At 53.1% G+C, this 13,792-nt stretch overlaps 1 protein-coding gene across 1 annotated transcript; it reads right to left on the minus strand.

Annotated features, from left to right (window-relative positions):
- On the minus strand, positions 1-13,792 carry nif3l1 (NIF3 NGG1 interacting factor 3-like 1 (S. cerevisiae)). The gene is given in 8 exon segments (XM_073033582.1): positions 1-627; positions 969-1,052; positions 7,445-7,583; positions 7,748-7,862; positions 8,092-8,254; positions 12,251-12,407; positions 12,409-12,670; positions 13,683-13,792. Coding segments are annotated over 7 exon segments (1,041 nt in total). The 5' UTR covers positions 12,607-12,670; positions 13,683-13,792; the 3' UTR covers positions 1-442.

The following is a 13,792-nucleotide window of genomic DNA, read 5'->3' on the forward strand; positions in this document are numbered from 1 at the left end:
TCAATGCAGGGTAGTTAGGACGGGAGTGTTATTCTCCCTCATCCTGGCTTTAATTAAAAGTCCATCAGCAGCCAGTGGCAATATCCAGAATCTGTGAACAGATTTCAATTTACAAGACCAAACTAGAGTATTCAAACTCCCAGGGTCAGACACAGAGTGAGTGTCCACGCCCATCACAAACTCCCACCAAATTCAAGAGTATCACATAATTAATAAAACATTTCAGAGATGATTGTGTCAGTTTACAAAGCACAAGGCTGCTTTGTGGTGATTGGTGCTTGCTGACGCACTGCGCCCGTCTGGTTGTTGGGGCAAGACAGGGTGGGAATGGTAAGGCCCCCAGGTTGAAAGTGCCCTCCTTCCCTCTCCCGGGAGAGAAGGGCTCCCTCCTCTTCCCCCACCCCCCAGCCCAATCGATGGGGACAAGGGGTGGGCGCTGGCCTCAGACCAGGGCGAGGGGTTCACGGTCCTGGGTTGAGATATGGAGTGAGATCCGACCGGAGAGTGAGGGGGCGAGGAGGGAGGCAAAGCGGGGGAGGAAGCCTCGCTCGGAGGTAGAGTGCTCGGCCAGGAGGACGGAGTGTCCCTGTGAGACGGCATCCAGAGTCTGATGGTGGGACATTTCACCTGTGAGGGTGGGGGTGGAGACAGAGAGAGGGAGGGGAGGTGGGGAGAGGAGGAGGAGGAGGAGAGATGGGGGAGAGGGGTTAAAGGGAGGGGGAGGGTGGAGGTGAGGGAATAGGGTGTCATGGAAAGGGGTAGGGAGAGAGAGGGAGAGAAAATGAATATTGTTTGTATTGCAGCCTACGTCACTTCCCCCACCCCATCCTTCACTCCCCAACCCTCCCTTGTTCCACCTACCTCCTTCCCTCGTTTCTCCTCACCCCACCCCTTTTATGTTTTCCCTCCTCCCTCTCACAGTCTCACACACGCACACCTCCACCGCCCAGCCCCTCACCCTTCCCTACCGGTCAGGTAGAGATCCGCGTGCACTCCTTCCAGGACGCTCCCTCCAGATCCAGCGCAGAGCGCCACCGTGCTCACCAGCGAGTCTGCAGGCAGGGGACACAGAGACGGTCAGCAGACAGGCCTCTGACCCTCCCCATCCCCCAGCCACTCCCTTGCTGCAGTCGGAGGGGGAGGGGGAGGGGAGGGGAGGCAGCATACCAACACTGGAAGAAAATGAAAACTCCACTGACACAGAGGGGAGAGGGAAACAAGGGCTGAACCCTGGTTCCCGGTCTGAGATACAGTGACTCTACCCACAGCGCCACTGAGCTCAGCTAGGTCAGACGGGGCTCCGTAAGTGGATTCGTGGAGGCTGACCCAGAGGACTGACAGGCACGGACGTTTGGATTCGGAATCACAGGGCTGCACGACCGTATTACAGAGCCAGCAGCCTGGGTTCAATTCCTGCTGCTGTCTGTGAGGAGTTTGTATGTTCTCCCCGTGACCGTGAGGGTTTCCTCCCACATTCCAAAGACGTAGGGGTCAGTCACGTGGGTGTAACTGGGTGACGCAGTCTCGTTGGACCAAAAGGGCCTGTAATTGTGCTGTATCTCCAAATAAAATAGACAGAGGATGGTAGTCGATGGAACCTATTCTATCTGGAGGTTTGTGATGGTAGGCAAGTTTGTGGAAGACGCAAGGGTTGGCGGTGCTGTGGACAGTGTAGAAGATTGCCAAAAGGTTCAGCAGGAGAGAGATCAGTTGTAGAAACGGGCAGAGAAATGGTAGATGGAGTTTAATCTGAGCAAACGTGAGGTGTTGTACTTTGGGAGGTCAGATGTAAAGGGGCAGGACCCTTAACAGTGTCAGGGTCCAAGTCCACAGCTCCCTGAAAGTATTCAATGTTGTAAAGAGAGTGTACAGCCCACTCCTTTACCGGTCAGGGCAATGCTGGAAAGCCACACTGTAGCTGCAGAAAACTTGAATTAGCCCACACTTGGAGTATTGTGTACAGTTCTGGTCCCCGTTATTGGAAGGGTGCGGGAGGTACACTAGGATTCTGCCTGGATTAGAAGGTACGATCTACAAGGAGAGGTTGGACAAACTTGGGTTGTTTTCTCTGGAGTGGGGGAGGCTGAGGGCAGACCTGAGAGAGGTGTATACGATTATGTATGAGAGGTATAGATAGTCGACAGCTGGTATCTTGTTCCCCAGGGTGGAAATGTCCAATACCACAGGGACAGTTGCAGACGGGTGGGAACCAGAGTGCCAGAGCAGATAGTGGAATGGTTGTGAAGAAGGACGTCATTAAGCATACATACAAAGTCAAGAATCAAAACGTTGAGCATGGTGGGACTAACGTTGTGAGCTGTGTGTGTTTCAATGAGAGGAATATTGTAGGAAAAGGCAGATGAGCTCAGGCATGGATCAGCATGTGGAATTATGACATTGTGGTTGCAGGAGAGCAGACCGGGATGAACCAGGATGTATGTCATCTGTTGAAGGCTAGATTTATGGCATTTAAGGCTGGCGACCCAAGTCTGTACCAGAAAACCAGGTGTGACTTGCGGAGGGCTATTTCAAGAGCGAAGAGACAATTTCGAACGAGGTTGGAGGCGACATTAGATGTACGACAGCTCTGGCAGGGTTTGCAAGACATTACTTCCTACAAAGCGAATCCCAATAGCATGAATGGCAGCGATGCTTCACTACCAGATGAACTCAACACCTTCTATACCTGCTTTGAAAGGAAGAATATAACTACAGCTGTGAAGATCCCTACTGCACCTGATGAACTTGTGATCTCTGTCTCGGAGGCTGATGTTAGGCTGTCTTTAAAGAGGGTGAACTCTCGCAAGGCGGAAGGTCCCGATGGAGTATGTGGTAAAACTCTGAAAACTTGTGCCAAACAACTGGCGGGAGTATTCAAGGACATTTTCAACCTCTCACTGCTAAGGGCAGAAGTTCCCACTTGCTTCAAAAAGGCAACAATTATATCCATACAATAGACAATAGGTGCAGAAGTAGACCATTCGGCCCTTCGAGCCTGCACTGCCATTTTGAGATCATGGCTGATCAACTACTATCAATACCCGGTTCCAGCCTTGTCCCCATATCCCTTGATTCCCCTATCCATAAGATACCTATCTAGCTCCTTCTTGAAAGCATCCAGAGAATTGGCCTCCACTGCCTTCCGAGGCAGTGCATTCCAGACCCCCTCAACTCTCTGGGAGAAGAAGTTTTTCCTTAACTCTGTCCTAAATGACCTACCCCTTATTCTCAAACCATGCCCTCTGGTACTGGACTCTCCCAGCAACTGGAACATATTTCCTGCCTCTATCTTGTCCAATCCCTTAATAATCTTATATGTTTCAATCAGATCCCCTCTCAATCTCCTTAATTCCAGCGTGTACAAGCCCAGTCTCTCTAACCTCTCTGCGTAAGACAGTCCAGACATCCCAGGAATTAACCTCGTGAATCTACGCTGCACTTCCTCTACAGCCAGGATGTCCTTCCTTAACCCTGGAGACCAAAACTGTACACAATACTCCAGGTGTGGTCTCACCAGGGCTCTGTACAGATGCAAGAGGATTTCCTTGCTCTTGTAGTCAATTCCCTTTGTAATAAAGGCCAACATTCCATTATCCTTCTTCACTGCCTGCTGCACTTGCTCATTCACCTTCAGTGACTGATGAACAAGGACTCCTAGATCTCTTTGTATTTCTCCCTTACCTAACTCTACACCGTTCAGATAATAATCTGCCTTCCTGTTCTTACTCCCAAAGTGGATAACCTCACACCTATTCACATTAAACGTCATCTGCCAAGTATCCACCCACTCACCCAGCCTATCCAAGTCACCCTGAATTCTCCTAACATCCTCATCACATGTCACACTGCCACCCAGCTTAGTACCATCAGCAAACTTGCTGATGTTATTTTCAATGCCTTCATCCAAATCGTTGACGTAAATTGTAAACAGCTGTGGTCCCAATACCGAGCCCTGTGGCACCCCACTAGTCACCACCTGCCATTCCGAGAAACACCCATTCACCGCTACCCTTTGCTTTCTATCTGCCAACCAGTTTTCTATCCATGTCAATGTCTTCCCCCCGATGCCCTGAGCTTTGATTTTACCCACCAATCTCCTATGTGGGACCTTATCAAATGCCTTCTGAAAATCGAGGTACACTACATCCACTGGATCTCCCCCGTCTAACTTCCTGGTTACATCCTTGAAAAACTCCAACAGATTAGTCAAGCATGATTTACCCTTGGTAAATCCATGCTGGCTCGGCCCAATCCTATCACTGCTATCTAGATATGCCACTATTTCATCCTTAATAATGGACTCTAGCATCTTCCCCACCACCTATGTCAGGCTGACAGGTCGATAGTTCTCTGTTTTCTCCCTCCCTCTTTTCTTAAAAAGTGGGATAACATTAGCCATTCTCCAATCCTCAGGAACTGATCCTGAATCTAAGGAACATTGGAAAATGATTAGCAATGCATCCGCAATTTCCAGGGCCACCTCCTTTAGTACCCTAGGGTGCAGACCATCTGGACCTGGGGATTTGTCAGCCTTCAGTCCCATCAGTCTTCTCATCACCGTTTCCTTCCGAATGTCAATCTGTTTCATTTCCTCTGTTACCTTATGTCCTTGGCCCATTCATACATCTGGGAGATTACTTGTGTCTTCCTTAGTGAAAACAGATCTAAAGTACTCATTAAATTCTTCTGCCATTTCTCTGTTTCCCATAACAATTTCACCCAATTCATTCTTCAAGGGCCCAACATTGTTCTTAACTATCTTCTTTCTCTTCACATACCTAAAAAAGCTTTTGCTATCTTCCTTTATATTCCTGGCTAGCTTGCGTTCGTACCTCATTTTTTCTCCCCATATTGTCTTTTTAGTTAAGTTCTGTTGTTCCTTAAAAACTTCCCAATCATCTGTCCTCCCACTCACCTTAGCTCTGTCATATTTCCTTTTTTTTAATGCTATGCAATCTCTGACTTCCTTTGTCAACTGTGGCCCCTTTCCCCCCTTTGAATTCTTCCTTCTCTGGGGGATGAACTGATTTTGCACCTTGTGCATTATTCCCAAGAATACCTGCCATTGCTGTTCCACTGTCTTTTCTGCTAGGCTACCCGTCCAGTCAACTTTGGCCAGCTCCTCCCTCATGGCTCCATAGTTTCCCCTGTTGAACTGCAACACTGACACCTCCGAGCTGCCCTTATCCTTCTCAAACTGCAGATAAAAACTTATCATATTATGATCACTACCTTCTAATGGCTCCTTTACTGCAAGATCGCTGATCAAATCCTGTTCATTACATAACACTAAATCCAGAATAGTCTTGTCCCTGGTTGGCTCTCGTACAAGCTGTTCCAAGAATGCATCCCGCAGGCTCTCTACAAACTCCCTATCCTGGGGTCCAGCACCAACCTGATTCTCCCAGTTCACCTGCATGTTGAAATCCCCCATAACTACTGCGACATTACCTTTGCCACATGCCAATGTTAACTCCCTATTCAACTTGCACCCAATATCCATGCTACTGTTTGGTGGCCTGTAGACAACACCCATTTGGGTCCTTTTGCCCTTACTGTTCCTCAATTCTATCCACACAGACTCTACTTCTCCTGACCCTATGTCCCCCCTTGCAAAGGACTGAATCTCATTCCTCACCAACAGGGCCACCCCACCCCCTCTGCCCACATTTCTGTCCCTACGATAGCACGTATACCCTTGAACATTGTGAGCTGCCTTAATGACTATCGCCTGGTAGCATTCATATCTACAGCTTTGGGAGGTTGGTCATGACTAGACTGAACTCCTGCTTCAAGGACCTGGACCCACTGCAATTTGCCTATCGCCACAATAGGTCAACGACAGATGCAATCTCGATGGCTCTGCACCTAGACAACACAAACAGCTATGTCAGGATGCTGTTCATCGAATATAGCTCAGCATTTATACCATCATTCCCACAGTTCTGATAGATAAGTTACAGAAACTGAGCCTCTGCACCTCCCTCCCGATTGGATCCTCGACTTCCTAACCAGAAGACCACAATCTGTGCAGATTGGCGATAACATATCCTCCTCGCTGACGATTAACACTGGCACACCTCAGGGGTCTGTGCTCAGCCCACTGCTCTACTCTCTCTATATACACATGACTGTGTGGCTAGGCATAGTTCACATACCATCTATAAATTTGCTGATTCTACCATTGTTGGTAGAATCTCAGGTGGTGACGAGAGGGCGTACAGGAGTGAGATATGCCAACCAGTGGAATGGTGCCACAGCAACAACCTGGCACTCAACGTCAGTAAGGCTACAGAGCTGATTGTGGACCTCAGGAAGGGTAAGACGAAGGAACACATACCAATCCTCAGAGAGGGATCAGAAGCCGAGAGAGTTAACAGTTTCACGGTCCTGGGTGTCAAAATCTCTGAGGATCTAAACTGGTCCCAACATATCGATGCAGCCATAAAGAAGGCAAGACGGTGACTATACTTCATTAGGAGTTTGAAGAGATTTGGTATATCAACAAAAACTTCCATAAATGTACCATGGAGAGCATCACTGTCTGATATGGGGGCGGGGGGGGGGGGGGGTACTGCACAGGACCAAAAAAAGCTGCAGAGGGTCGTAAATTTAGTCGGCTCCACCTTGGCTACTAGCCTACAAAGTACCCAGGACATCTCGAAGGAGCAGTGTCTCAGAAAGACAGGCTCCTTCCCATCAGTTGTTGGAATTGATTGTTTGGGATGAGGTTATGGAGTACCTGGGGCACATGACAAGATAGCCAGCAAGGTTTCCTGAAGGAAAATCCTGCCTGACTAACCTACTTCAATTGAGTGTGTGTCTTCAGGCTCCTGTACCATCTCCTTGATGGTAGCAATGAGAAGAGGACATGTCCTGGGTGATGGAGGTCCTTAATGGATGCTGCCTTTTTGAGGCATCGCCTTTTGAAGAACAGAGAGACCTGGGTTCCCCAAGTGCAAGGTCACAGGTAGACAGAGGTGAAGAAGGTGTTTGACACGCTGGTCTTTATCAGTCATGGTCTTCATCAGATGTTGGTGAGTCCACACTTGGAGTATTGTGGTCAGTCTTGTCGCCTGGCGATGGGAGAGATGCTATAAAACTAGAAAGAGTGCAGAGGAGGTTTAAAAGGGTATTTCCTGAACTGGTGGGACTAAGTTATGGAGAGAGATTGGGCTGGTTGGAGCATAGGAGACTGAGGGGTGACCTTAGAGATGTATAAAATCATGGGGGCAGAGATAGGGTGAATGTGCACAGACTTTTCCCCAGGGTTGGGGAATAAAGATCCAGGTTTAATGTGAGAGGGGAGGGAGATTTCACAGGAACCTGAGGGAAAGTTCTTCACCCAGAGGATGGCCTGAATATGGGATAAGGTGCTGGGAGAAGGGGAGGGGAAATGGTGGAAGGACCACAGTGCAGTGGGGGGAGGAAGTGTCTCACTTACCCACACTATGACCAGATCCTAGAGCCAGTCGCAAGTGGGGTGCCCCCAGGTGCTGCTTCACCCTCTGCACAAGGGTCTTGATGGGGGTGGGCGTCTGCAGTTGGCACAAGCGTCCCATCCCTGTGTCTGGCAGAGGAGGCTGTGGGGTGAGAGAGAGTGAGGACATTGAGGGACCAGGAGACAGGTAGGGAGGGCTATATTATCTCCCCCTCTCACGGCCATATCTCCCTCCCTCCTGCATCCCATTCCCCTACCTCCATTCCCACCCTGCACCCACTCCCTCCTCCTCATCCCCTCACCCACCTTCTCCAGACGAGTTAGTTCCAGACTCTGTCCCAGTTCCCTGGAGGCTCCAATGATCCGAACGGCTCCCACCAGCCCTGACTGGTCACAGGTCAGCGAGAGTCGACACCCAGCCCTGCATCAGAGTGAGATGGCAAGAGATGGGGGTGAGTGGGTTAGCGAGGTAGCATGCATGAGAGAGGTGAGGCTTGAGGAAAAAGAGAGAGATGCGAGAGGGCAGAAAGGGGGCAAGGGTGAGAACAGGGCTTTAGAGAGAGTGTGAGAGAGAGGAGAGGGAGACGGATGTGTTCATATCCTATGCAATCTCCCAGATTACCCGCCACCCCATGGACCACAGCCCTTACCTGGGGGTCTCTGAAGATACCCAGACCCCCTCCTGCTCCCGAAGGCGAGTGAGAACAGTCTCCGAATTAAACCCCTCCGGAATAGTCACCTCAAGGCGGTGGGAGGCAGCGCTGGGGAAGGAGTCACTCACAGATTCGGTCAGAGGCCGAGTGGTGCATTCACCTGGGGATGGAGGAAGAGGGAGAGATATGGAGAATCAGAAGGAGTTTCACTCTGTGTCTGACCCCGGGAGTGTGTGATGGGACAGTGTGGAGGGAGTTTCACTCTGTGTCTGACCCTGGGAGTGTATGGTGGGACGGTGTGGAGGGAGATTCACTCTGTGTCTGACCCCGGGAGGTGTGTGATGGGACGGTGTGAAGGGAGATTCACTCTGTGTCTGACCCCGGGAGTGTGTGATGGGACGGTGTGGAGGGAGATTCACTCTGTGTCTGACCCCGGGAGTGTGTGATGGGACGGTGTGGAGGGAGATTCACTCTGTGTCTGACCCCGGGAGTGTGTGATGGGACGGTGTGGAGGGAGATTCACTCTGTGTCTGACCCCGGGAGTGTGTGATGGGACGGTGTGGAGGGAGATTCACTCTGTGTCTGACCCCGGGAGTGTGTGATGGGACAGTGTGACAATAGACAATAGGTGCAGAAGTAGACCATTCGGCCCTTCGAGCCTGCACAGCCATTTTGAGATCATGGCTGATCAACTACTATCAATACCCGGTTCCTGCCTTGTCCCCATATTCCTTGATTCGCCTATCCATAAGATACCTATCGAGCTCCTTCTTGAAAGCATCCAGAGAATTGGCCTCCACTACCTTCCAAGGCAGTGCATTCCAGACCCCCACAACTCTCTGGGAGAAGTTCTTCCTTAACTCTGTCCTAAGTGACCTACCCCTTATTCTCAAACCATGCCCTCTGGTACTGGACTCTCCCAGCATCTGGAACATATTTCCTGCCTCTATCTTGTCCAATCCCTTAATAATCTTATATGTTTCAATCAGATCCCCTAACAATCTCCTTAACTCCAGCGTGTACAAGCCCAGTCTCTCTAACCTCTCTGCGTAAGACAGTCCAGACATCGCAGGAATTAACCTTGTGAATCTACGCTGCACTTCCTCTACAGCCAGGATGTCCTTCCTTAACCCTGGAGACCAAAACTGTACACAATACTCCAGGTGTGGTCTCACCAGGGCTCTGTACAAATGCAAGAGGATTTCCTTGCTCTTGTACTCAATTCCCTTTGTAATAAAGGCCAACATTCCATTAGCCTTCTTCACTGCCTGCTGCACTTGCTCATTCACCTTCAGTGACTGATGAACAAGGACTCCGAGATCTCTTTGTATTTCTCCCTTACACCTTACTTCTCTACACCGTTCAGATAATAGGGAGATTCACTCTGTGTCTGACCCTGGGAGTGTGTGATGGGACGGTGTGGAGGGAGTTTCACTCTGTGTCTGACCCCGGGAGTATGTGATGGGACGGTGTGGAGGGAGTTTCACTCTGTGTCTGACCCTGGGAGTGTGTGATGGGACGGTGTGGAGGGAGATTCACTCTGTGTCTGACCCTGGGAGTGTGTGATGGGACGGTGTGGAGGGAGATTCACTCTGTGTCTGACCCCGGGAGTGTGTGATGGGACGGTGTGGAGGGAGATTCACTCTGTGTCTGACCCTGGGAGTGTGTGATGGGACGGTGTGGAGGGAGATTCACTCTGTGTCTGACCCTGGGAGTGTGTGATGGGACGGTGTGGAGGGAGATTCACTCTGTGTCTGACCCTGGGAGTGTGTGATGGGATGGTGTGGAGGGAGATTCACTCTGTTTCTGACCCCGGGAGTGTGTGATGGGACGGTGTGGTGGGAACTTCACTCTGTGTCTGACCCCGGGAATGTGTGATGGGACGGTGTGGAGGGAGGTTCACTATGTGTCTGACCCCGGGAGTGTGGTGATGGGACGGTGTGGAGGGAGATTCACTCTGTGTCTGACCCCGGGAGTGTGTGATGGGACGGTGTGGAGGGAGCTTCAACCTGTGTTAAACCCCGGGAGTGTGTGATGGGACGGTGTGGAGGGAGATTCACTCTGTGTCTGACCCCGGGAGTGTGTGATGGGACGGTGTGGAGGGAGATTCACTCTTGTCTGACCCCGGGAGTGTGTGATGGGACGGTGTGGAGGGAGATTCACTCTGTGTCTGACCCCGGGAGTATGTGATGGGACGGTGTGGAGGGAGTTTCACTCTGTGTCTGACCCTGGGAGTGTGTGATGGGACGGTGTGGAGGGAGATTCACTCTGTGTCTGACCCTGGGAGTGTGTGATGGGACGGTGTGGAGGGAGATTCACTCTGTGTCTGACCCCGGGAGTGTGTGATGGGACGGTGTGGAGGGAGATTCACTCTGTGTCTGACCCTGGGAGTGTGTGATGGGACGGTGTGGAGGGAGATTCACTCTGTGTCTGACCCTGGGAGTGTGTGATGGGACGGTGTGGAGGGAGATTCACTCTGTGTCTGACCCTGGGAGTGTGTGATGGGATGGTGTGGAGGGAGATTCACTCTGTTTCTGACCCCGGGAGTGTGTGATGGGACGGTGTGGTGGGAACTTCACTCTGTGTCTGACCCCGGGAATGTGTGATGGGACGGTGTGGAGGGAGGTTCACTATGTGTCTGACCCCGGGAGTGTGGTGATGGGACGGTGTGGAGGGAGATTCACTCTGTGTCTGACCCCGGGAGTGTGTGATGGGACGGTGTGGAGGGAGCTTCAACCTGTGTTAAACCCCGGGAGTGTGTGATGGGACGGTGTGGAGGGAGATTCACTCTGTGTCTGACCCCGGGAGTGTGTGATGGGACGGTGTGGAGGGAGATTCACTCTTGTCTGACCCCGGGAGTGTGTGATGGGACGGTGTGGAGGGAGATTCACTCTGTGTCTGACCCCGGGAGTGCGTGATGGGACGGTGTAGAGGGAGCTTCACTCTGTGTCTGATCCCGGGAGTGTGTGATGGGACGGTGTGGAGGGAGATTCACTCTGTGTCTGACCCCGGGAGTGTGTGATGGGACGGTGTGGAGGGAGATTCACTCTGTGTCTGACCCCGGGAGTGTGTGATGGGACGGTGTGGAGGGAGATTCACTCTGTGTCTGACCCCGGGAGTGTGTGATGGGACGGTGTGGAGGGAGATTCACTATGTGTCTGACCCCGGGAGTGTGTGATGGGACGGTGTGGAGGGAGATTCACTGTGTGTCTGACCCCGGGAGTGTGTGATGGGACGGTGTGGAGGGAGCTTCACTCTGTGTCTGACCCCGGGAGTTTGTGATGGGACGGTGTGGAGGGAGCTTCACTCTGTGTCTGACCCCGGGAGTGTGTGATGGGGTGGTGTGGAGGGAGTTCAGTCTGTGTCTGACCCCGGGAGCGTGTGATGGGACGGTGTGGAGGGAGATTCACTCTGTGTCTGACCCCAGGAGTGAGTGATGGGACGGTGTGGAGGGAGATTCACTCTGTGTCTGACCCCGGGAGTATGTGATGGGACGGTGTGGAGGGAGATTCACTCTTGTCTGACCCCGGGAGTGTGTGATGGGATGGTGTGGAGGGAGATTCACTCTGTGTCTGACACCAGGAGTGTGTGATGGGACGGTGTGGAGGGAGATTCACTCTGTGTCTGACCCTGGGAGTGTGTGATGGGACGGTGTGGCGGGAGATTCACTATGTGTCTGACCCCGGGAGTGTGTGATGGGACGGTGTGGAGGGAGATTCACTATGTGTCTGACCCCGGGAGTGTGTGATGGGACGGTGTGGAGGGAGATTCACTATGTGTCTGACCCCGGGAGTGTGTGATGGGACGGTGTGGAGCGAGCTTCATTCTGTGTCTGACCCCGGGAGTGTGTGATGGGATGGTGTGGAGGGAGCTTCACTCTATGTCTGACCCCGGGAGTGTATGATGGGACGGTGTGGAGGGAGTTCAGCCTGTGTCTGACCCCGGGAGTGTGTGATGGGACGGTGTGGAGGGAGGTTCACTCTGTGTCTGACCCCGGGAGTGTGTGATGGGACGGTGTGGAGGGAGGTTCACTCTGTGTCTGACCCCGGGAGTGTGTGATGGGACAGTGTGGAGGGAGATTCACTCTGTGTCTGACCCCGGGAGTGTGTGATGGGAGAGTGCAGAGGGGACCCAGCTCAATTAGGAAGCCACTCACCCAGACCCTCAGCCAGCCAATCGTTGACACCACCAGGGACTGCGTCAAGGGCAGTGTGCGGGGAGTACACGGCGATCCGGTTTTCCAGCGCTCCCGTCAATATCCGGCCTTTCCAGCTGGCAGGGGTAAGGCGTCGGAGGGGGTGGAAAATGGGAGGGGTGGTAGCAGATCAGGAGCTGGGCCTGCAGTTCGATTGCCTCCCTCAGTACATCCTCAGTCAGGTCCACGGCTAGAAGGGCAGAGTGGACGCAGAGAGGAGAGGCCGGTGCGAGCAAGAGTCCCACATTATCCCAGCTGGCGGCCAGGCTGGGGGGAGCCAGCTTCTCGATGAGGGTCACCACCTCCTGCAGGTCCATGGAGGGAGTGAGAGGGGTCCGGGAGGAGAGGGAGCGGCAGAGGGAGGTCACACAAGGGCGGACGCTGGTGAGGAAGGGGCGGAGGAGCAGCAACATGGAGTGGGGGATCTACCAGTGGTGGTGGGGGGGAGGGTGGGAACAGAAAGAGAGCGGTAGAGGTGGAGGAGTGTGCGAGAAGGGAAGGGAAACGGGTGAGGGAGAAGGGGGTAGAGGTGGAGGAGTGTGGGAGAAGGAGAGAGGGAGGGGAGGTTGAGGGAGAAGGGGAGGGTGAGGGAGAAGGGGAGAGGGAGGGGAGGTTGAGGGAGAAGGGGAGAGAGAGGGGAGGGTGAGGGAGAAGGGGGTAGAGGAGTGTGGGAGAAGGGGAGAAAGGGGGAGGGTGAGGGAGAAGGGGTAGAGGAGTGTGGGAGAAGGGGAGAGAGAGGGGAGGGTGAGGGAGAAGGGGAGAGAGAGGGGAGGGTGAGGGAGAAGGGGTAGAGGAGTGTGGGAGAAGGGGAGAGAGAGGGGAGGGTGAGGGAGAAGGGGGTAGAGGAGTGTGGGAGAAGGGGAGAGAGAGGGGAGGGTGAGGGAGAAGGGGGTAGAGGAGTGTGGGAGAAGGGGAGAGAGAGGGGAGGGTGAGGGAGAAGGGGGTAGAGGAGTGTGGGAGAAGGGGAGAGAGAGGGGAGGGTGAGGGAGAAGGGGGTAGAGGAGTGTGGGAGAAGGGGAGAGAGAGGGGAGGGTGAGGGAGAAGGGGGTAGAGGAGTGTGGGGAGAAGGGGAGAGAGAGGGGAGGGTGAGGGAGAAGGGGGTAGAGGAGTGTGGGAGAAGGGGAGAGAGAGGGGAGGGTGAGGGAGAAGGGGGGTACAGGTGGAGGGGTGTGAGAAGGAGGGAGAAAGGGGGAGATTCAGTCAATTTTCACAGATTTGACATAATCACGTCTCACCTCCCTGACCCAATCCATCTCGCTCCCCTTCCCACCGGACTACTCCCCTTTCCCACCCCTCCACCTCTCCGCGGTCCTAGTACAACGGCCCAGGTTTAATTATTTTGTTGGAGAGGGGAGCAGCACAGCATTAGAATTCCATCCCACCCCATCCCGACCTTTAAACCCCCCAAGCAGCCCGGTTCCGGTGCGGGCACAGGAGGATCCCAGCAGAACAGGCAGCCCCGGAGCGCACTCTGCCTGACTCCTCCCCTTCCCCCCGGACCGT

Source organism: Hemitrygon akajei, chromosome 31 (assembly GCF_048418815.1).
Source record: "Hemitrygon akajei chromosome 31, sHemAka1.3, whole genome shotgun sequence".
NCBI lineage: Eukaryota > Metazoa > Chordata > Chondrichthyes > Myliobatiformes > Dasyatidae > Hemitrygon > Hemitrygon akajei.